Genomic DNA, 23652 nt, shown 5'->3' on the forward strand with positions numbered 1-23652 from the left:
TGCACACTGGAGAAGACAGCCAGGCCAGCTCCAGGATTGCCTGTGCCGGGAGTGTCCCTGCTGCAGGGTGGAGCAGTGACGGAGCAGCCAGCACAGCTGGAGCCCACTGCATAAAGAGCCTGTTGTTTGGCGGAGTTGTTAAGCCCCATTGACAATGGCAGCCCCTCTGGCTCGCGCACTTGGCGCTGCCTTGGCCCGCACACTGACCCTTTTCTCTTGGGCTGCACTTGGGCACTGAGCGGGGGGTTTATTCCTTCCGTAGCAAACTGATTGGCTGTTCTCCTTGTCGTTGCTCCCTGCAGGCGTACGAGTGGGCGCTGGAGGGGATGCGACACCTAGCCTGCATCAGCATGGAGGACTGCAACTCCCCAGAGCACTGTGCGGCAGTGATCAAGTGTTTGGAAAGCTACAAGGGACAGCACCCGGAAATCAGCGATGCCAAATTCCAGGAGATGAAAGAGCTGGCCTGTGAGCTGAAGAGCGACAAAGGGCTGAAGCAGTGGAAATTTGCATGGTCCAAGTGCCAGGAGACAAAACTGGTCTTTGAGAAGAAGCTAGAAGCTGCCCTGAGAACACGAAGGTCTCTGCTCTCTGAGCGGAAGCCAGGTGAGGGGGAGCACTCCAGCTGTGGTGGTGAGAGCAGCCGGCTGTCCCACAGGAGGCACTCGGAGGGAGCCATCCCTGGGCTGCTTTCAGACAGGAGTCCCAGCGTGTCCCATTTCTACAGCAGGCCAAACCGTTCTCCTGGGTGGACCAGGGAAAAAGCTCTCTCACCGTCCCTGAGCGGCTCCGGGGATGTCAGTGCTGGGGAAGAATTGACCTCCCAAGCTGCTCCCAGCAGGAGTCCCCACTTGAGCAGGGTTTCTCTTGGTACAGTGGCCTGCGAGGCTCCATGCGACATGCCCGAGGACAAGCCAAACCTGGAGAGTATTTTAGAAATTCTTGAGGCGAATTCATCCTGCTCCACCACGTCCGCCTCCAGGAGGCCACCATCCAAGAGGACGCTGAAAAAGGCCCAAAGCTTTGATCTTCCCTGCAGCGAGAGTCTGCGGTCCAGCTGCCAGAGGACTCTGAGCGAGCCGGCCAGGTACGGCAACACGGGAGTCTTCATTAAGGGGCTGGAAGTGAGCAGCACGGAGCTTGCGGACAGGACTCACGCCGCATGGCAGCAAGCCGCTCACAGCTGGGCTGCGCACTGCCTGCCCGAGGCGCAGAGGAGCTGCGGCTCCACGCCAGAGGCCAAGAGCCGGGGCAGGTAGGTGACTTCTTCTCCCAGCCGATGTGCAGGGGCCAGGCAGGCTGCGAGGGGATGGGTCTCCCTGTGGCTGCTAAGGCACAAAGCAGCACTCCTGGTGACACGGTACCGAGTGCTCTGCCGGAGCCTGCCTCATCTCCGGCACTGGGGCGAGTCCTGGGGTGGAGACAGGCCCCATGGGCTGAGGAGGCAGATTCAGAGAGGTGCAAAAGGGAAGCGCCAGCTTCCTAAGACACACAGCGCTGGCAGCTGGGTCAGGGAGGAGTCGCCACCTTCCACCACACGCTCTACAGCGAGGCCCCCTTGCGAGGAAGGAGGGGAAAGTGTCTCTAATGGGGCAACGTCTAGGTTATTGGCGTTAAAGAAGGACGACCTCTAGCCAGGTCGTGGGCCCTCTGCAGTGAGGTGGATATTTATTTTATTTTGTGAATGCACAAGTGGTACGATAAAGATGTAAGAACTGGGGCACCCATTTCCTGGGGATAAGGAAACACCAGGACAAAAGCCTCTCCCCGGTAAGGCACTGGGCTCTAGGCTCCCATTTTCAACAGGGTTGATGCGTCTTCTTGCAGCATTTTCCCCCAAGGGATGCCCAGAAGGGGAAGGAGGTTGGGTTTTAGTGTGGCCTTGAACTGGAAGGAGCACACTCCGCTCAGTCCCCTCAGGGACCCAGCAGTCTGCAGAGATTGCCTGTCGTGCCCGAAAACAATGGCACAGGTTCCCCAAAGTGGAAGAGAGGCGAGGACGGGGGTTGAGGATCCCAAAGTGGTTCAGGATGATGTGATGTGCCGGGGGGGGGGTTGTGTTCCCACTGCCTTGTAGCCTGGGGTGCCTTGCAATGCCGTACTGTTATCGCTCCCGGCCTGGGCTGCTCTGCCAGCGTCCAGGTCACCCCCCGATGTGTCTGTGTGTAACTGCAGCCTGCCAGTCACACCCTGTCTCTCACCAGCCTTGGTTCTACTGCAGGGTGACCCCAGCTCACTCCCAGCCCCCAGAAATGCATGTCCTGTACTGCCCAGCCCTCTCCTGGACAGTCCAGATATATCAAGGTCATTATTCCTTTCAGGGAAGAATATACACTAGCTTGTTATCTTCAGTAGAGTTACCCAGACACTTTAACTTAAACACACTGGATTAGATAAAACAATAAAACAAATGTATTAACTTCTGAGGGAGAGATTCTAAGTGAGTACAAGCAATGAGGCATAAAAGTCAGAAATGGTTACAAGAAAAAAATAAAGATAAAACTCTTCCTAGTGCCTAACTGAACAAACTCCATTAGATTGAAGCAAAGTTTCTCACCACATGCTTCCAACAGCAACACTGACCAAACTCCTTGGGTCAGGACCCCTCCCCCAGAGTCCAGCGGGCTGCTCCCTTTGTCTTCGCAGGGACAGAGCATGAGATGGGCAGGGAGAGAGAGAGGGGAACCTTGGTGGTTTGCCCCTCCTTTTTAGCGGTGTTTAGTCCCGCTTTGAAAAGCATTTCCAGCTGAGACCCAGGAGACAGGCGGTCTGCTGAACAAAGGAGACCCCGTGCAGTTTCTTTGCTAAGATGCAGATCTTTCTGTCCCCGACCCCATTTTTGGCCATTTGGTAGGTTATGGCCCATTAGCTGTGTTGTCACCTGGCTGGGACGGCAGCTTGCCCTTTGTCTTTGAGAAACTGGTTTAACCACTCCCCAGACTTACCTGGGAAACACTCTTCAGTCAGCTGATTTCAGCGTATGTCCATAACTTTACCTATGATGTGGCGATTTGCGCTTTGCCATGATATTGCTGATCAGCAAGTTATGAGTTTTCAAATGACACCTCACAGGGCAGGGCTTGTACAAAGACTATTACAGTAGCGTGTAGGGTGTGAACACAGGGCTGTATTCCGTCACTTGAGGAAGGGGGCTCAGGATCTGGGTCATCCCCAAGTGGTTCAGGGTGCCCCGGCCCACTCCCAGCCCTGCCACGTACGTGCAACATGTCTTGCTACTGCAGCAGCCAAGGCCAAAGGGGAGGATCTTAGCTGCCTCTGGCAGAGTTGGCAGACCTCCTGTTCTGCCTGGCTCTCGGCTGGTAGGCTGTTCCCCTAAAGGGTGCTGGAGCTGAAGGGGAATGTCCGTGGGAAGCAGATGGAGCAATCCCAGAGGCCCTGCAGAGCGCTCAGAACAATTCCTTGGGGCTGTGGCCAGGCAAACAACTGACTGTTTGACTCTGCAAGGCAATGCTGGAGCTGCTGCTGGGAAAGAGCCCGTCACTGTGCTTTGACTTCTGCTCCAGCACCTGTGTCGGGTACGTCTTCACTTACATCCGGGTCCGGATGTAAGCAATCGGTTTTCTGAGTTCGATTTATCGCGTCTGGTTAAGACGCGATAAATCGATCCCGGATCGATCCCGGAAGTGCCCCGGATCGATCCCGGAAGTGCTCGCCGTCGACGCTGGTACTCCAGCTCGGCGAGCGGAGTACGCAGCATCGACGGGGGAGCCTTCCTGCCGCGTCTGGACCGCGGTAAGTTCGGACTAAGGTACTTCGAATTCAGCTATGTTATTAACGTAGCTGAATTTGCGTACCTTAGTCCGAAGTGGGGGGGTTAGTGTAGACCAGGCCTTTGAGACTTTCTGCAAAGGGACAAAGGAGGAAGTTGACCTTAGCCCAGGCTAGCATGAAGATTCGACATGTGTTCACGGGTGGGAGAATGTACAGGAGGCAGGGGGCTGTGCTCTGGCCCAGCGGATGTCCTCTGTATGTAAAGGGAGCCGAACCCTTCTCATAAGGAGCACCTGAGGAGCCCTTTGGCTGGCACGCTCGGCTGTGTCGAGAGCCACCCTGGCGCCCAGTAGGTGTGATCTGTCTGTAGTGAGTGGCAGGGCTTGAAAGCTGCTGCCCCGTGGAGACTTCCTCATCCAGCCTGACAAGAGGTGGAATCCAAACTTCTCCTGAGCTGTGCACACGCTGCCTCCAGCAGGCGCTGTGCATGGCATGGGGAGCGCCTTTACCAGGAGCCTTCTGCCTCCCAGCATAAGAGCATAAGACCGATCATACTGGGTCAGACCAATGGTCCAGTTAGCCCAGTATCCTGGCTTCTGACAGTGGCCAATGGCAGGTGCTTCAGAGGGAATGAACAGAACAGGCAATCGAACAAGTGATCCATCCCCTGTCGTCCAATCCCAGCTTCTGGCAAACAGAGACTAGGGACACTCAGCATATGGTTGCATCCTTGGCCATCTTGGCTAATGGCCATTGATGGACCGATCTGCCGTGAACTTATCTAGTTCTTTTTAGAATCCTGTTATAGTCTTGGCCTTCACAATATCCCCTAACAAGGAGTTCTACAGGTTAACTGTTCATTGTGTGAAGAAATATTTCCTTACATTTGTTTTAAATCTGCTGCCTATTAATTTCATTGGGTGACCCTTAGCTCTTGTTTTATATGAAGGAGTAAATAACACTTCCTTATTTACTTTCTCCACACCAGTCATGATTTTATAGACCTCTTCATATCCCCCCTTAGTTGTCTCTTTTCCAAGCTGAACAATCCCAGTTTTATTAATCTCGCCTCATACGGAAGCCGTTCCATACCCCTGATCATTTTTGTTGCCCTTTTCTGAACCTTTTCCAATTCCAATAGATCTTTTTTAACTGGGGCAACCAGAACTGAACTCAGTGTTCAAAATGTGGGTGTACCATGGATTTATATAGAGGCAATAGGATATTCTCGGTCTTATTATCTGTCCCTTTCTTAATGATTCCCAACATTCTGTTCACTTTTTTGACGGCCGCTGCACATTGAGCGGATGTTTTCAGAGAACTCTCAACGATGACTCCAAGATCTCTTTCTTGAGTAGTAACAGCTAATTTAAATCCCATCATTTTTTAAGTATAGCTGGGATTATGTTTTCCAATTTGTATTACTTTGCATTTATCAACACTGAATTTCATCTGCCATTTTATTGCTCAGTCACTCAGTTCTGTGAGATTGCTGTGTAACTCTTCGCAGTCAACTTTGAACTTAATTATCTTGAGTAATTTTATATCATCTGCAAATTTTGCCACCTCACCATGTATACCATTTTTCCAAATCATTTATGAATATGTTGAACAAGACAGTACAGCTCCCTGGGGGACACCACTATTTACCTCTCTTCAGTCTGAAAACTGACCATTTATTCCTACCCTTTGTTTCCTGTCTTTTAACCAGTTACTGATCCATGAGGGGACCTTCCCTCTTGTCCCATGACAGCTTACTTTGCTTCAGAGCCTTTGGTGAGGGGCCTTGTCAAAGGCTTTCTGAAAGTCCAAGTACACTATATCCACTGGATCCCCCTTGTCCACATGCTTGTTGACCCCTCAAAGAACTCTAATAGATTAGTGAGGCATGATTTCCCTTTACAAAAACCATGTTGACTCTTCCCCAACAAATCGTGTTCATCTGTGGGTCTGATAATCCAGGGAGAGGGGACTCCCCTCACCACTTCAGCAGCGCCGCTGCCCCCCACCTCGCTGAGGGGAGGTGTTCCTGGCTATGCTCTGCTCCCACGGCGGCTGCCTCTGGCTGGTGCGGGAAAGAGCCCTTACCCCTGCAGCGTTTGGCTCCTCCCAGCTGGCAGAGAGGATTGCTGTTCTCCCTGCGGCTCCTCCTCCCAGCTAGCGGGAAGGGGCTCCAGGTCTCTCCTTTCTGTCTCCCTCCCTCCCCATTTGGTTCTCTCTGTCACACAGCCAGGGAGAGGTGGGGGGGGTGATACTGCAGGGGATAAAGTGAGGGGGAAGGGTGGGAGCTCTACTTGAAATTCTGGCAGTCCTTTGTCTCACACCCACCTGAGCTCCCAGCAGTCACTAGGTGATGGAGCCGTGAGAAGTCCGGAGGCACTGGGGTGCCAGAGAGGGAAAATGCTCCTTCGCCCTTTCAGCAGCCAGGGATGGGCATGGGCAGCAGTTGTAAGCGTTCTGCTAGGAATGCCCCTTCCCAGCTGCCGGGCTCCCCACTACAGCATGGCCCTGGACCGTGCTGTTGGGCTGCTGCCAGCTCATCCTGCCTACCAGCCACTGATGCCACGCAGCCCTCTCTGGCGTAGGTGGCCGGTGTTTTGCTAAGTCATGTCCAGCGGGGAGAGGCAACGTCTGTTCCTTCAAACCCACGGACGGACCTCTTCTTCGTATCAGCCACCCGCTCTTCTATGAGCTCGGGGAAGAAACCCCTCTGTTCCTCACAGGTGGTGGTGCCCACTGTCAGTGCCTGAGCCACCCGCTGTACTGGCCCCCAGCTCCCGTGGGTACCAGGAGTGACTGGTGATGGTTCTGTCTCTACACCAGCAGGCTGCATGCACCTGGGCAACGTCACCCCCCCGTGCTAACGGGAGTAGTTGCTAATCCCTGTCTCACGCAGTGGGGCCCCAGTGTCGCTGCATTTCACTTGTGATTGTGAGGAGATCTGCCAGGTTAGCAGGGACACGCAGCGCTCACACAGCTAGTTCCCCCTTGTCTGGGCTGGTGTGGAGTAAATCGGGATTGCAGCTGGGTTCTCCCTCCGCCGAGGAGCCCACCTGACCACTACCATTTTCCCTCCTCCGGGGCTGTCCTGAGCAGGACAGGTAGCCGGCATGGCAGACTGCAGGAGGGATTGTCAGCAGGGGGCAAGCGTTCCCTCCTCCAGGGGCACAGCGTAACCGGCGTGGTTTTGCCGCGCCACACAGAGGCATGAGGCAGAGGTCTGGAGCGGAGTTTCCTGTCAGGTTCTCTCCCTGCTGCATGGGTGGGAGGGCTGGATGGCAGTCCCCGGTCCCACGGCCTCTGTGCAGGACCCACCCCCCATGCCAAGAGCAGTGGTCTGATCCCGCAGGGCAAATCCCATGCTCCTCTCAGTCTGGGTGGATGGAACGGCGTGGCTGTGTGCCCTGGGAACAGTGCTGAGTTGTCACACAACAGCCTCGTCTCTCCCCTACCCAGCAGTCACTGCCATCGCCCGGCTGTCCCAGCACCCACCTGGCGAAGGCTGAGGGGTGCAGGCTGGAAGGGGCAACCAGCTGGGAGTATGACCCCTGTTGAGGGCATTGGTTGCAGGGTCCTGTTGGGCTTTTTGCTGCTCCCTCCTGGATACCCACCCAGGTGCTGCTGTAAGGGAAAGGGGTGGGGATGAGGGTGAAGCAGGCAGGAAGGAGTTAATTTCCCACGGAAAGTTAAATCAAATAGCAGAAGCGTCTCAGCTAAAAGCCACCTGCACCCGCCCCCAAAGGAAAGAGTCTCTCCATAGTCCCAGTCTCCTTGGGGTGCAGAGAAGGGACCTGCCAACACCTCTGCCCCCTGCTGGCTACGCAGCACACAAGCCAAGCCCCCAGGCGTCAGGTGGTTAGTACCTTCCTGGCCAAGAGATGCCCAGGCATGAGCAGTGTTGTAGGTGGTCACAGGAGAGACATGTAGACAGGCCCACCCCGCCCGGCTCGGGGCTGGGATGCCAGTGAGCCGGAAGCCACGGCTGCTGTCCCCCATGGCTCTCCGGGCACTGTTCCCACGGACGGGCCTTTTGGATCATTCTTCCCAAGAGCAGTTTTCCATGGTCTGTGTGACGCCCTCCTGCACCTTGGGGCCCTGAGGGCTTCCATTTGCCTTTCTAGTCACTTCACTGTGACAGCCGTCTGCCCTGGGCCAGCCCAGCGGTGCTGCCCATGGCAAGGCAGGCCGCCTGTGCGCAAGGGGAGTGGGGAATAGCTTTCTCACAGAGGCGGTGGGGGTGTAGCAGGAAAGGCTGTTAAGATGGCTGTACTCCCCCCAACACCCACACGTGCGTGTCCATTATCTTGCACTTTCTTACCTCCTCTGTTAGTGACCAGCCTGGCATGTACTCGGTGAGCTGGTTCCCCAGGAGCCACGCTTTCACGCTGTCCTTCCCAGTTAGCAGGGCAGGAAACAGAATGTTTTCAAATGAAAGCCGAGATTCTGATGCCGCCCCGGATGGCGGAGCCGAGCCCAAGGCACCCCTTCCTGACTGAGATTTTCTGCCTCTGCAGCAAACTGCGGCACATCATCGACGAGATGGTGACCACGGAGCGGGAGTACGTGCGGTCTCTGTGCTACATCATCGAGAGCTACTTCCCCGAGATGGAGCGCCTGGACCTGCCCCAGGACCTGAGAGGGAAGCGCAGCGTCATTTTCGGGAACCTGGAGAAGCTCTACGACTTTCACAGCCAGTACTTCCTGCGGGAGCTGGAGAGCTGCTGTAACCATCCGCTGCGCGTCAGCCACGGCTTCCTCAGACACGTAAGGCACCTGCGCCCGCCTGGCTGTCCTGCCCCGCTGCTGGGCTGGGCCGTGAAAGGTGCCATTGTCTGTGCAGTCTGCTTGCTGGACCCCTCTGCTCAGAGCAGGGGTTACTGCAGAGCCAGTCCCTCGGGGTCAGCCCCAGAGTAATGCCTTCGGAGCAGCCCAGGTTCCTGTTACGAGACTTGCTCCGAAGCCCCGCAGAGCTTGCGGACCTGGGAGGGGAAATGAATTTGCTGCCCTGGAAGGAGTTGTGTCTTGTTAACACAGTGAGTGGCTAGAGCCTGCCCCCAGGTGTGTAAGACACGTGGTTTTGTGATCATACAGGGAATGAGCAGCGCACATTCATGCAGCCAAGTCCGAGCTGCCAGGGCCAATACGATAGGGTCCCCAAGGCACGGCACGGCTGCCTCTGCAGGGGCTGGGAAGTGGGGAGGAGCCGCAGTCTGGGGAAGCATTGGCAAGGGGAGCCGCGGTGCCCTCAAGAAAGGCAGGGCCCCGAGACCGGCAGAGCCGTGCGTTGGACCCCATACCCGAGGGAGCGATGAGAACGGCCCTGGGCTGATTTCCTAGGCTCTGCTGTGTGCTCACTACTTATGCTTCCCTTTTAGCACTTCTCTCCTCGGCATTTTCTGTCAGTTTAATGAACATCTCTCCCCCGTTGCCAAGCTCACCGCATACGCACAGCCCCTGTGTTCCCCAGGACGCCCGAACTGGGGCTGATGGCTGGGCCAGGCCTCCAGACCCACAGGCTTCCCAAGGCTTGTTGCCTGGCTCCTGCAGCATGGGAGGGATAGTGAGCTTTGTACACTGGCCTGCTCTGAAAGCTCCATCTGGGGCCAGAGAGCAGCGTAGAGAAACTTCCTGGCTACCCATAGTCAGTCTGCACCACCAGCCAGGATTCACTTGGAGGCCAGTAGGGCAATCCAGCCCTGGGGAACGCAATGCGGACATGGCCAGGGGACTCTCATCAGCTCTGCTGAGAGCTCCGGTATTGCCTGTGCTGGCTTTATTGATGTCACGCCCACCGTCCCAGCACAAACCATGGGAGAAGCAGGTGTGTGGGCCCCTTCCTGCTCCGACCTAGGCCTGGTTCTGCTCCCAGTTCACCAGCAAAACCACCTCCGGGCAACAAATCGTCAGGGCTTGTAGCGGAGGCGGCCAGCGTGCAGCAGGCAGCTTGCGCTCAAGGCAGCTCTGCCGAGACTGGGGAAGAGCAGATGCTGCATTTTTCTCCCGTTGTTCCTGGCTATTCAGGGACATTTCCAGGGCAACAGGATCTTTGCTCTTTAGAGTCCGTCAGCCCCTGTGACTCATCCTCCACCTCATCCTCCGTCTGTGACGTCCGATGTGGAAGGAATTGCAGGAGCAGGTGGTCTCTCGGGGTACGTCTACACTGCGATTAGACACCGCGGCTGGCCTGTGCCAGCTGACTCGGGCTCCCGGGGCTCATGTTGCGGGGCTGTTTAACGGCAGTATTGACTTCCGGGCTCGGGTTGGAGCCTGGGCTCCAGGACCCTGCAAGGTGGGAGGATCCCAGAGCTCAGGCTGCAGCCCGAACCCAGAAGTCTAAACTGCAATTAAACAGCCCCCTAGCCCGGGAGCCCGAGTCAGCTGGCACGGGCCAGCCGTGGGTTTTTAACTGCAATGTCGATACACCCTAAGTACAAAGCTCCTCCACTCTTGGATGTGGCTTTAATAATGACGCACAGTGCGGGAGAGGTGCAGGGAGCCTTGGCTCTAAGCAGAGTTGTGGCAGGACAGCCTGTTTCCCTCTCCACCAGGCCTGGAACGCCAGCTGCAGCGTCTCTTTCCAGCCATGTTCAGCGGTCGCTGTAAGGGTCTACAGCCCATACAGCTCACAGGGACTCCCAGGCAAGGGGCAGAAGGAAGATCTTGGGGGGAACCAGCGAACAACCCTGTCTCCCATAATGCTGACATGGAGTTGAAGGAGTTACCCAGGGCTCCTGGCGAGGTCCCAGGAATCCGTAGGGAGAGTCGTCCTCCCCAGGTCCCATGTGCACAGGCCCCGTGTAGCCAGCTAACGTCCGGGGCCCTGGGGAGTGGGTTTGGAGAGACTCTGCAGCAATTCTCTGTAAAGGAAACGGGGTCACTTGGCATTAACTCGGGTGACAGCCGCACCGTTCCGGGCTGTGTAGGGGTCCTTCAGGGGTGTTTGTTTCTGTTGCAGAAGGATCAGTTTGGGATGTATGCGTTATACAGCAAAAACAAACCCAAATCCGACTCGCTGCTGGCCAGCCATGGCAACACGTTCTTTAAGGTAAATCCCCTGTGCCCCGAGCCCAGATCAGGGCTCTGTGGTTCATTGGGGTTGGGATTGGGGCCCTCCCTCGTCTGCTTAAAGAAACCTAGCCCCCGTTCAGGACACAGGGTGCTGTCTCTGGGCTGGGCTGGGGAAGATGGGCTCTGCTGGGTGCAGGGAACGGTCTCCTGGAATTGCCTGGCTCACACGGTGTGAGGAGCGGAGTGGGAAGGGGGCTGGAATGCAAAGTACTCTGCCTTGGAAAGGGGTCCTGCAAACAACTGCTTCCCAGAGCCGGTGCAACCACTAGGCGAACGAGGCGGTCGCCTAGGGCGCCAAGTGGTTGGGGGTGCCAAAAAGCGGTGCCCTGGCTCGGCAGGGAGGAGCCGCCGAGAGCCAGAGCGTCGGCTTACAGGGGCGGCGAGCCCCAGCCATGGAGGAGCCGGCGCGGCGCAGGGGGGCAGCATCCCTGCAAAGGCGGTGGCACCGCACCCCCACAGCCCTCCTGCCCAGGCTGCGGCCCGGCACCCCCCCCGGGGGGCTCTTGCAGGCTGCAGAGGATGCATGCGGGCGGCGGCCCCCGTGCACCCCCCGGCTCCCTCCTCGCCGTGCTCGGGCCCTGTGGCTCCCGGGCATGTGAGCCACCGCCGCTGCCCCTCCCGGAGCAGGCTCAGGGCCCTGCGGGGGTGGGGAGGGGGAACCTGGTCTGGGGAGCAGCCCCTGGGGTCTATAAAGGCTCGTTGGGATTTGTCCCTCAATGAGCCGATGTGCGGGAGGGGAGAGGGGCGCAAGGTGGAAGTTTCGCCTAGGGCGCAAAATATCCTTGCACCGGCCCTGCTGCTTCCTCCTTATTAATTCCTCTGCACGTCCTGGCTCCGTTCCTTCCCGTAGCTTACAGAACCCTAGTGAGCAGGAGGCTCCAGTGGAGAGTGTTTGGCAAACTCAGCGAGCCGTTAGTCCCAGCCCCTGTGGCTCGGGGCAGTGGAGGCCTTGCCACTCTCCCGGAATAGCGGCTGCTCACACACACTGCTCTGCTGATCAGCTTTCTCGGGGGGTCTCAGTTCAAGCAGGTGCAACTGGGGGATAAAATGGATCTCGCCTCCTACCTGCTGAAACCCATCCAGCGCATGAGTAAATACGCCCTGCTGCTGAAGGACCTGATCAAGGAGTGCAGCGAGGCCCAGGAGCAGGAGCTGGGCTACCTCCGAGCAGCAGAGGAGATGGTGAAATTCCAGCTTCGGCACGGTAACGACCTGCTAGCCATGGACGCCATCCGAGATTGTGATGTACGTTTACGGGGCTGCGCATTCTCCCTCTCCCAGGGCGGGGGGTTCATTCTGCCCTCCACATGGGGGATTGGATCCCAAAGCCCACCTGGGCCTTCCAGAGGACATGGCCTTGGGAGGAGGTGCTGAGCCCCCAGGCTGCGGTCAGTTCAGCGGTTGCTGCGAAGTGGGACTTCCCGTTGGCATTCCCCCTCCCCAGGGGCGGCAGCAAGGGCCATGGAAGAATTCTTCTGTCAGCCTCGCGCTGTTGACATGGGGACTTAGGTCGGCTTAACGGCGTCGCTCAGGGCTGACGCCTACCTCCTTTTCTAGTGTAGCCCAGGCCTGCGCTGTATCCAGTCCTGGCCGAGTGCAAGGGGCTGTGCCCTGTCTAGTGGCTGTGATGCCGTCCCTGCTCGCTGGCCAGCGGAGCGGAGCCCAGGCTGAGCTGTCTGATCTTCCCCAGCCGGGTGGGGACAGGTGCCGCCTGCCACCCCCAGAACCACCTGTCCAGATTTCCCCTCCCAGAGCTTGGGTCTGAGCTCAGCCTCTCTTCCTCGCAGGCGTGCTGGGGGCACAGATGGACCCGGCTTGTGGGGCCGCGGGGGAGGTTCCGGCCAGCGGGGTCACCATTACTAGTCACAGGGTTTGCGGGCTCCGCCCCTCTCTCCAGTGACCTAGTAACAATCTGTCCCAGAGTCCCAGCGTCTGTGCCCCAGCCTGTAACCAGTCTGCTGGGAGTGGGCCAGGCCCCGAGGTCCCACACCGTTCCACCGGGGCAGGCCTGTGACCTCCAAGACTCTGAGACTGGGCTGTGGACACCAGTGACCCCGTCTCTCTTCGTGGCTCCCTGCACCGAATCCAGCCCAGCCAGACTCCTGCGGGAGATCTGTGCCGTCCCCCACCAGGGTGCAGTGCTCTCTGTGAGTATCCACAGCGACACAGGCAGCCTCTCCAAACCACGCACCATCGATTGGTCACCTGGCTACAGAATCTGAACACACCGGGGTTAGCTCAGAGAGGCAGAAGTTAAGCCATAGTCCACCCTGGCTAAGCCATGATGGGCCAGCCAAGCTGTGATGGACTCATCTCTGGCTCTCTCCCGTCACCTGTTTGTCTCCCCAAGTTCACACTCGTGAGTCCCCCCCAAAAGCTCCCTTCTTTCAGTCACCTGACACCCTGCTCTCCAGCTCCGTTCCCAGTCCCACCTGCTGGGTTTCCTGCTCTTAGGTGTTGATCATTCAGACCTTGGGGTGTCTCTTTGTCTCACTGGACCCTGTGTTGATTTGGGTTGGTTTGAGCCAGTTCCTTCATTCCCTCCCAGCCCTGGCGAGTACCTCCAGACTTGCCATGCAAGTGGCTGGCAGCCCTGACTCTTGCAGGGGGACATTCACCCCAGCAGGTGGCCGGCCAGGCCTTGGTATTGCTTAGACCCCACTTCAATCCTAGTTCGAGGGCTCTGTGGGGTGACTGTCGTGAGCTGGGTCTCTCTTGGGATCCCTGGTTCCTGGGTGAAGCAAGGAAGGTTCCTCTTTCAATCTCCCCGTCTTCCTCTCTGCAAATTCCCTTCCTCCGCCATAGCTGGCCACCAGCAGCCGGGGACACGGGGACCAGGCTGCCTCAAGTGCCAGGTTCCTGCTCTCCACACACAGCCCTGCCCTCTGCAGCTGCTCGTCTGCTGCAGTCAAGGCAGTGATGTGGGGCTGGGCATGGGTCCCCCCCGGTTCAGCTGCGGGCTCTGCCTTACTGGGCTGGCGCTCCCTGTGGCCAGGTGAACCTCAAGGAGCAGGGGCAGCTGATGCGGCAGGACGAGTTCACCATCTGGCTGGGCCGCAAGAAGTGCCAGAGACACGTCTTCCTGTTCGAGGACCTGATTCTCTTCAGCAAGCCCAAGCGGATCGAGGGCGGCTTCGACGTGTACATCTACAAGCGCTCGTTCAAGGTCAGGGCCGCCTCTGCGGCTTGCTTCCCTGGGGGGCATTCTTGGGCACACTCTTACTACTGCCTGTCACCTGTACTGCGGGAGCCCCTCGGAGCCCAGACCTGGGCCAGGACCCCCCAGTGCCAGACACTACAGACGCAGGGCAGAGCAGACGGGCTCCAGAGGGAGACGATGTGCGTGTGGCCCTGTGTTCCCTGCAGGGCACTGCTCTCCTCTGCTGTGCTGCTGGAGAGGGCTGCCCAGCGTTGGGGGGGGGGGTTGCTCCCACAGTGCCATGACTCTGCTGCTGCACTGCCAGGCGAGAGGGGGCCGGGCCTCAGCCACCTTCACCATGAGGGTCGTGCAGGCCAGGGGCTGAATTCCCTCGGTCTCTCCAGGGGTGTGCTGGAGAGCGGGACGTGTTCCGGGGCATGGGCTGGGGGGCATGATCCAGGACAGATCCATGCCCCCCCCCTTCCCAGTGCCCCCGTAGCCTCCCCCCGCCCCGTGCCTCCCGAGCATTGCGTGTTCCCTCTCCCCAGACGGCTGACATCGGCCTGACGGAGAGCACCGGGGACAGCGGCCTGCGCTTTGAGATCTGGTTCCGGCGGCGGAAGTCCAGCGACACGTACGTCCTCCAGGCCAGCACAGCGGAGACCAAGCAAGTCTGGACCAAGGACATTGCCAAGATCCTGTGGCAGCAGGCCACCCGCAACAAAGGTGCGGCCCCTCCCCGTGGGACCTCCAGCCCTTGGGGGCTCCCTGGGTACCTGCTCTCCACACTGACCCAGGGAACCCGGGAGCTTTGTGGAGCTGCTTTGCCGCGTGCGGTGAGGAACCACGACACTCCCATGCTCTTTCCCTCGGTCGATTGTACCGCACGGCTGGGTCCCGCTGCCCAGGCTGAGGGACAGAGACTTGCCCGGGGTCACTCAGCAAATGAGTGGCTGAGCCAGGGGTGACAGCTCCCCAGCTGTGCTACACCCCAGCTTCTAGACAGTCTCCTGGAGGATCGCCCCCCCCCCCCGTGCGTCCCCTCCCCCTCCCCGGGTCCCGCTCTTCCTTCAGGGCAGGACCCGCGTCTGCACCGTCTGAGCCTGAGCTCGGCCCAGCAAGTCCAGCTGAGGAGGATCTTTCACACCCGAGTGATGTGGTTGTACTGACCTAATTTCCTAGTGGCGTCCTTAGCCTACCCTAAGAGCAACCATAGTCCTTCCCCCGCACTGGTAGCAATGCAAAGCGTGCGGGAAACTGAGGCACACGTAAAACTATTACAATAAATTCCCAACATGAGAACTCGTGTCTCCTGAGTCCTAGGGCAATGTCCCTTCCAGGAGGCCACGCAGGCTACTATCCCTGTACCCCTATGCTGGGGCTTGCAGGGCAGCACCCATCTCCCCCGGGCACGCAGTTGAAGACCCTCCATCCAGAGCCCGACCCCGCACTCGGCCTTGGCCAGAGCTCCCACGACTGGAGGCTCTGAGCTGCCAGTCCTGGTGGGGCTCGCTCGCAGAGCGTCCCCCGAGCAGTGAGTGGCAGAGGAGCCGGGCCCGGTGCCTCGCTAGCAGAGATCCAGCAGCCTGCCAGGGGTTGCTGTGGGCTCAGGGCACAGGGGGTCAGTGCAGTCTCCTCTGTGCTGGAGAAGGGGGAGAGCCTGCAGTTTGCTCTGTCTCCCCAGAAATCCGCAGGCAGGAGATGGTGTCCATGGGGGTAGGGAACAAGCCGTTTCTCGACATCACGCCCAGCGAGGCAGCTATCAACGACCGCGCCATCGATTACATCATGAAGGGCAGAGGTAGGTGCCAGCCCTGCTGCCCCTCCGCCCAGAGCCAGCGCGCAGGGCTGACACTCGTGGCTTTGTTTTGTGGCAGGAGCTCGGACGAGGGCCTCCATCGCAGTGTCTCTGTTTGACCACTCCAACCCCTACAAGAGAACCCAGACGCCGCTCTCCGCTGGCAGCACCCCTTCCTCCTACAGCCCGTCCTCCTCCTCCCTGCTCGGGCCCCTCAACCTGCACATGTACCTGGAGCAGGCCCTGCTGCCGGGCGTGCTGGCCCCCAGCCGCCCCTTCCACGCCGGCGCCTGCATCGAGGAGGATGAGCAGGAGCACGAGACCAGCAGCCAGCCTTCGCTGAGTACGTCTGAGCGGACAGCCGCTGGGCGCGCAGGGAGCCCCTCTGCTGCCTGGACAGCCACAGCGCAGAGCCCTGACGCGGCCCGTTCCTCACCCAGCTCCCTCGCCATCGGGCCGGGCCCCTGGGCAGGGCAGAGCGTGTGCAAACCAGCCCAGGGTCCTGCTTACGTGATCTTCACCCGTTCCCTTCCCATGGGCCTGTCTCCCTCTGCCCCTGTTTGCTGGGGCCTCAGCTCACAGCCAGTGCCCCGTGCGGGTACTGTCCCCCAACCCCTCTGCCATCTCCCCTCCCCGTGTGCATTCGACGTGAGACTGTTGGTGTTTCGTGGTGGCTGATTCCCAGGCCCCAGGCGTGGCTCTGCCGGCTTTAGGCAGGGTCCTAGGCTCCCCCGCACGCTCAGTCCGTGGTGTGCCCTTTGCAGCATCCCTGACCCCCCTTCCTGAAGGAGCTGGTGGGGCAACCACCCCCCACCCCTTAGAGCTCCACGTGTCACCTCTGCAGAGCTCGCCTGCGCCCCACACCAGCGGGTGGAGCTGTCTGCTGCCCATGGGGAGGGGGCAGAGGGACACCCCCCTGTTCTGCCATCGGGTATTGGGGAGCCCCTGGCACAGCAGCTCAGTGGAGACACCCGCAGGAGGAACCTGCAGCCTCCTCTGGCATGTTCGCAGGGTCATCAGCTGAACTAGCAGCTCTAAAGCTGGTCACCTTTTGTCACTGGGGGGGGCAAAGCGGGAGCTCTCAGACAGGCCTGGGGTCTGCACTGGGGACAGTGCTGCTCCCCTAGGGAAGAAGTGGATCCATATTCCCTGGCCTTCATCACCATCCCCTCGTAACGCCACAGGCATTTCTCCTCACAACAGAGCACACATGGGAAACTGAGGCAGAGAGCGACCGAGTGGCTTGCTCAGGCTCCCCCAGATCAGGAACTGAACCCGGGGCTCTAGTCCCCCACTGTTGTCCTGTCACTAGACCCCCCTGCCACGCCCAAGGCCCCCCTGCCAAGCACCGTTCAGCCCAGAGTGCTTTTCGCACGGACAGACTGGGAGCATTTGCCGCTCTGGGTAACTCATTAGCAGCACACAGCGACGTGGGGCAGAGTCTAGGGCGAGGCGGTTCATCTCCGGTTGACATGGCAGGGGAGATGTACGGAGGGAGAAGGCCAGGACACGTATCTAGCATGACTGCTACAGCATGTGCCATGGGGCTTTTAACCACCCAAGGGCTCCCGGCTCCCCCCTTGTGTCCCCTCCCTGCTCGGCTCATGCTGAAACCCACCCCCCTCCCCCCCGCTGAATCTCCGGTGCTGTGTCCTCCAGCCCCCTTGGCTGTGAGTGTTAGCCAGGCCCGCGGGCAGCCTGCCCTGGTGTGGGATGGGGTGGCCATGGAGCCTGGTGTGTGCAGCTTGGGATTAGCTCGGGTGGCTTCTCCTTACGGGTGGTTCCTGCCCTCTCTCCTCCCAGCGACGGAGAGCTCCGAGTCCTCCCAGTGCATGTCGGGCAGCGGCTCCAGTGGCTCCGACAGTGGCTGTGTCTCCAGTGTCCCCCAGGAAAGCTTCTGTGACGACGTGGGCTCGCCGGTGTACCCGCCGCTGGGCTCCCGGCACAGCTCCGCGCTGGACGAGAACCCCAAATTCGCTAAAAGCCAGTCCAGGTCTGCGGTGAGTTAAAGCAGCTACGGCCCCCACGTGCCCTGCTCCACTAGCACGACCCCTGCCTGCCGTGCCAGACACACCACAGGTACAGGCGTCCCACCAGCGAAAGGGGCTGCACCGGGGACATGAGATTTCCTCCCGCACAGCTGGGTGACACAGCTCAGGTTGCCTCCAGAGAGTCAGGCTTGACCCCCCAGCGTTGTGGGATCCTAACAAAGCAACTGGACACTGCCCTGAGGAGGGAGCTGCCGTGCCAGCCCGGGCGGCGTCTCTGTGCCGTTTGCAGAGGGTACTCGGCCACGCCCGGGCATTGGCAAGCAACTTTCAGCTGCTGCTAGGCAGAGTAATGGAGCTTCGGAGATGCCCCACAGCCCCTTTCCCAGGGACGGGCTGGGTGTGCTCTGCGGGGTATGGGATGAAGGAGCTGTGGGTGGGATGTTCTGTTACAGTGTCTCCTTGGCATCCCTCTGACTTGCCAGCCCGTTCCTCTTCCCGGCCTAGCGGGCTGGTGGCGCCTAACGCTGGCTTCTCTCCCCTGCAGACAGCAGGCCCGGTCGCCGTGAGCCCCTCGACAGTCGTGTGAGCCCCTCTGCACAAGTGTTCTGCCTGAAGACGCGGAGCTGTAAGTAGCCGCCGAGGGGCTCGGTGCTGGCCGGGTTTGGCAGCCGTGCCCTGCGCCAGGAGACTCTCAGCGCTGGCTCCCATGGCGTGCGGTGCTGCTGGCTAACCCCTGAGACTGGGGCCCAGCTGCTTAGAGGCACATTGCAGGGTCTGGCTCCCAGCAGCTGCGGCAATGTGTAGAGTCCTTACCGAGGACACGGGGGCGCTAGCTCGGGTCCGGTCTCGGTGCCATTGGCCCAGTGCGGAGCCTTAGGCTGGCTTTGACCCGGCCGTCTAGCCACTACCCTGTCTCCCATTTGCCAACCGCGTGCTGCTCACCAGCCCCTCTGCCTGGGCGCTGGGAGTCAGCCATGTTCCCCCCAGGCTGCTGCTAGCGCAGTCGCCGTGTCTGTCCCCGGAGCCTAAGGAGACAGGGCCCTCGTTAGCAGAGTTCGTTAGGAAGGCCAGCCCCTGCTAGAACATCCCCTGAGCAGTGGCCTGGTTCTGCTTGTCTGCCCTGAGGCCCCGCTCAGCTCTGCGCTGTCGCTGGGGGACGGCAGATGCAGGGTTGGGAGGGCGGCTGCACATGGCACTCCAGGAGAGCGCCACTGACGCTGAACCGCACGGCCTGGGGAGAGCTGCCGAAGGGGACACCACATGACCACTCCTGAGCAAAGTGTATCTGAGAGCAGCTGACGCAAACATGGCCCCAGTCCTCCCCCGAGTAGCGTGCAGCAAGCCTGACCCTTGCCTGGGGCTGTGTTCCAGGTCTGATCGCTGGTTCCACTGAACCCACCGAAGAGTCCACGTCTCTGACCAGCACAAGGAGACTGCCGGCCTTCCTGGAGCTGTTCAAGCACAACCACAGGCTCTTCAAACCAGTCCAGACCTGGCACGTGGCTGGGGAGCGCCCCAGTTAGCTCCCTGTTCACTAGACACCGTCGCTGGTGTGTTGGGGGGCAGTTAGTCCTTTATTTATAAATGTATTAACAAGTAACATAGCAGTTTGCAAAGCCAGAGTATTTTGGAAGCTCTGGACTGTACAGATTTTGTTACTCGGTTTGTTCTTTGTGCTGCACAGTTTATAACGTTTCTGGAAGGGCGTGAGGAGGAAACGAGGTATTTTCCGTGTGGGCTGCCTGCCGCGCTGCCGCGCGAGAGCGACGGCCTCCCTTTGGTCTTAGACTGGCCGAGTGTCGCGATAATTTATTTCCTTGGCGTGACCCTTTTGTTTTAATAAAACCAGGTTCATTGTTACTTCAGGTGCTTGCCGTGCTGAGCTGCTCCCTGCCTTAGTACCACTATCAGCTGTCAGTGTCTGCCACCTCCCTGTCTGGCTGCTGGGAATATCGACACCCGAACCAGACATCCCACTGGGCAGCAGAGTTGTGTTCCCAGGGCAGGAGTGGGGAGCCCCCAGCACAGCAGAGATGCCAGAGCAGGTCAAAGGCGACGGCAGTGGGAGCAGTCCTGCAGGGTACAGCAGGACAACCCAGATATGGTCTGGCTCTCCAGCATGTCTGGTTGGAGAGAAGAAGGGAACTGTTCATGCTGTCCAGTCCCAGCTTAGTTGCTGTCTTGGTGGCAGACCACACAGGCAGCAGCCTGGGCCTGCTGCTAAAATCAGCCCCGCGTGAGGCATAAGTGGCAAAGTCAGCATTGTGGAGAGGCTGTTGTAGAGGGAAAGGGGACAGGCCAGCGTAGAGGGGTGGACGTGGAAGTATGATGGCCTAGTCTGCCAGATGTCGTGTGTTCTAGTCCCATTCAGATACCCAGCCCCAGCATGTGGTGGTGTTAATCCAAGCCCACGTCTGAGCACAGCGGCCATCGAGTGTGTTGAGCCCAGATTATTATGCCACTGAAACAGTAAAGGCCCCAGCTTTCATTTTGTGTAATTCCAGTAGAGACAAACCTTTGCCTGTACGTGATGCGCCCCTTGGGACAGTCAGTAACGTTTGAGCTCCTTGGTAGGCGCGGTCAGGAAAGTTTGGGCTTGTTTGGCTTGCAGTACTTTCATTTAACATGTAGTAGGGGAAATGCAAACCTGCTGACTGAGAGCATGTTTACTTACGGCTTCTTCGATTGCTGCAAACCTTTATCCCCCAGCTTTTGCAACACGTACACACATCACACTTGGCCTTAGGCATAGTAGGGAGCAGCAACCGTGTAACTGGTTTCTTCGCATAGCTGTTGGTTTTGGTCCATTCACAGTTCACTGCTTCCCAGGCTCATAAATGCTAAACCTCATGGGCACCCATTTAGCCTTTGCATATTAGCCCTGTTCCTTTGCGTTTGGAAATCCGTGTAATGTACATGTGACACTTCTTTGATGTTCTTTTAATAAGCTGACACTTTTTCAGTCTTATTCCTTCTCAGATGGCAAAATGGAAGATGATTGACATTTTTTATACAATAATGCGGGGTAAACAATTGGCCAGGCAAGATTTTAAAACCTATTGTGTAAAAATCTCTAGCTAATTCTAAGCTTTGTGCGTCAACCAGCGCAAGTGAATACCACTAACGAGGGAAAGACTTTACCAACAAACCAAGGGGGACATGGAAGTACCATTGTGACCAATTTCTGAAATTCCTGTTAAAGAGGTTTCTGCATTGCTGGAAGAATCTTTAGAAATGTTCAGCTGCCACCTGGTTTGCCAGGAGTTGATTTCACGACCTAATAAAGGTTATTTTCTTTGTATGAGGTTGATTTGTGTTGCATATTCATGTTGGAGACAAGAGACGGGAAGCTGGAATGTGGAATGCACGCTGTCACGCAGCCACAGGATCGGTGCTACGTCCCCCCCGCCCCCCCCAGTTTTGGAACAGTTCAAGGGGGTCTCACTCTTCCTTCAGGGTCGGCCACATGGCCTCACCGCCTCCTAAGACTGAACCTCGGGGGCATCAGTTTTCCTTCTTCGTGCCAGAAGCTCTGTTCAGCAGGTCCAGCTGAGAGAGCCTTGTGCACTCTTCAGGGATTCATGCACCTCAGCAAGTATCTGCAGTGACACTCAAACAGCGTTGGCCAACCAGTCGGGTTTAAACTGGCACACAGCATAGGAAGGCTTCAGGTTAGCATTGAGAAATGAAGGTTAAAGCATGGTCCATTCTGCTACAGCCAAGCTGTTCAGGCTCTCTCTGTCTCACCTCCTTAGTGTGTTTCCAGGGGAGAGCCCTCAACCCCCTCCACCTCACACATACCCAGTCCTCTGTTCTCGAGCTGGGGTCTGTGCCAGCTTCCCTGCTGAGAGCTGGGGGAAATCCTCCTCCCTTTGGGGCACTGGTTGCTAGGTGTCATATCCCAGTGAGTGGGTTTTCCACTGTCTGCTTGGATTTTTCATTGATTGGGGGGTGGGGGGTGGGGGCAGCCTTTTTTTAAAGACCTGTTCAGGTGCAGATAAGTAGGCGACATACGTACCTACATGTCCCAGTCTGCCCGGAGAACAAACAACCCTTCCCCCCCCCCCCCAAATGGGTAATAATGGAACATAGAGGGGAAACTGAGGCACGCACCGGTGTCATTAAAAAAAAATGCAAATTCCCACTTCATCACACATGCACATTAGACAGCCGCAGGCACTGCACCTTGATGTAAGACTGCGACTGAGCCTGGGGTTTGCCTCCCATAAAAGCTGCAAACAAAGGAATACTGGCCAAAACGTTACAGCAGGTAACGTAAAATCTTCTACCCATAGCAGGACGGGGTGAAGTCCGTTTACCTGGCTAATCTAGTTGTGCTCTAATGCACAGGACCAGCGTTGCTTAAATGCACATTTTCAAAGTTCTTGTTTTGACATACTGTCAGAATGGGAAGGCTGCTCCAAAGAGCTAAAAATAGGCTATCAAATGACTGCTGGGAAAAACCACCTGCTTTCATTTAGAGAAGGCCTGTCCTGTTCCTAACAAACACTGCATCCTGTCCTTAGGGCCGTTTCTCTGGCGATCGAATTTTCCCCCCAAAGCCTGATGTTAATCAAACAAGCTGTTGCGTGGTTAGAAAATTCTTCAAACACTATTTTGCCCAAATAGAGTCAGGTCACAGATCTGTTCAGTGGAGGCATTTGAAGTTGTTTATTGGCCTCATCTGTTCCCTGGCCTAGAGCCCCCAGGGCTCCTCAGCCACTCCACGTGCCTGTCAATCACTCGTGTCGCCAGAGGTCGTATATTTCCACATACGAAGCTGGTCGTTACAGTAGAGCACGTTTGTGACAGTATCTGCCATCGTTACCATGTGTTGTGGGCAAGGTGAGCATGGTGCCAAGCAGCAGTCAGTATGGGGGAGAGGGGGCATGAGAGAGACACACACATAGAATCAAACCAACAGGCTGTGATCACATCTGGTCTGTTCCACCCACACAAGGAAAGCTGAGAGGCTGGCATCTCTCCTGGGACAGTTACAGGTGTTCAGAGGCCTGAACGTGCACTTGTCTTCTTTTTCAACTAGTTTTGTTTCTGGTAAATTTAACCTAATTCTGAATGTCCTGTTTCTTTGGGGTTTAGTTGGTTGGTTTGCATGAACTAAAAGTTTCGTGTAAGGTTTTTCTAATGCTTAAGTTACTAGTTCTCTCATCCTTAATTCACCTTAGAAAGGCTTTTTAGCTGGGACCTGTATAACCTTCCACATAGGTAATGTATGATTTACCAGCTGAGCTGTCAGAAGCAAGGACAGACATTTCACAGTGAGAAACATTTAGGTCAAACTTTATTAAAGCTCCTGTAACTTATTTTCCCAAGCCAAAATAGGATATGGATTTGGAATACCCTTTCTTTAGCAGTAAATCAATGCAGTGGCTGTACTTCCATGCAAATGGCAGTGTAAACTGAAAGGAATAATCAAACAGTTACTCATCAGTCATAATACAGAGCAGTGAAACAGCATAGCGTTTAACAGAGTCATAGAATTGTAGGCCTGGAGGGGACCTTGCAAGGTCATCTAGTCCAGTGTCCTGCACTCATGGCAGGACTAATTATCTAGACTATTCCTGACAGGTGATTGTCTAACCTGCTCTTAAAAACCTCCAATGATGGAGATTCCACAACCTCCCTAGGCAATTTATTCCAGTGCTCTACCACCCTGACAGTTAGACTGTATTTTATAATGGCCAACCTAAACTGTCCTTGCTCCAATTTAAGCCCATTGCTTCCTGTCCTGTCCTCAGAGGTTAAGAAGAACAATTTTTCTCCCTCCTTATAACAACCTTTTATGTACTTGAAAACTGTTATCATGTGCCCTCTCAGTCCTCTCTTCTCCAGACTAAACAAACCCAATTCTTCCAATCTTCCCTCACAGGTCATGTTTTCTAGACCTTTAATCATTTTTGTTG

The 23652-nt window shown here is 57.2% G+C and overlaps 2 protein-coding genes across 4 annotated transcripts in view; one reads left to right on the forward strand and one right to left on the reverse strand.

Annotated features, from left to right (window-relative positions):
* Positions 1 to 19913, forward strand: part of LOC112107524 (puratrophin-1-like) — a 155888-nt gene extending 135975 nt beyond the window's left edge. For 2 of the 3 annotated variants that reach the window (XM_026652648.2, XM_026652650.2), the window contains 11 exons: positions 303 to 1255; positions 8247 to 8496; positions 10688 to 10777; positions 11821 to 12045; positions 13796 to 13966; positions 14488 to 14665; positions 15624 to 15740; positions 15817 to 16080; positions 17541 to 17737; positions 18273 to 18353; positions 19100 to 19913. In XM_026652648.2, the coding sequence (XP_026508433.1) occupies positions 303 to 1255; positions 8247 to 8496; positions 10688 to 10777; positions 11821 to 12045; positions 13796 to 13966; positions 14488 to 14665; positions 15624 to 15740; positions 15817 to 16080; positions 17541 to 17737; positions 18273 to 18314 (2487 nt within the window). In that variant the 3' untranslated portion in view covers positions 18315 to 18353; positions 19100 to 19913. The remainder of the gene's footprint in view (positions 1 to 302; positions 1256 to 8246; positions 8497 to 10687; positions 10778 to 11820; positions 12046 to 13795; positions 13967 to 14487; positions 14666 to 15623; positions 15741 to 15816; positions 16081 to 17540; positions 17738 to 18272; positions 18354 to 19099) is intronic. The other variant, XM_026652649.2, reaches the window with a different exon arrangement.
* Positions 19914 to 23049: 3136 nt separating this feature from the next.
* The window catches only part of KCTD19 (potassium channel tetramerization domain containing 19), a 52005-nt gene continuing 51402 nt past the window's right edge, over positions 23050 to 23652 (reverse strand). Inside the window, exon 16 of the mRNA XM_029911782.1 lies at positions 23050 to 23148. Coding sequence (XP_029767642.1) covers positions 23050 to 23148 — 99 coding nt within the window. The remainder of the gene's footprint in view (positions 23149 to 23652) is intronic.

The sequence above is a fragment of the Terrapene carolina genome, unplaced genomic scaffold (genome assembly GCF_002925995.2).
Source record: "Terrapene carolina triunguis isolate 2854851 unplaced genomic scaffold, T_m_triunguis-2.0 Scaffold130, whole genome shotgun sequence".
NCBI classification, from domain to species: domain Eukaryota; kingdom Metazoa; phylum Chordata; order Testudines; family Emydidae; genus Terrapene; species Terrapene triunguis.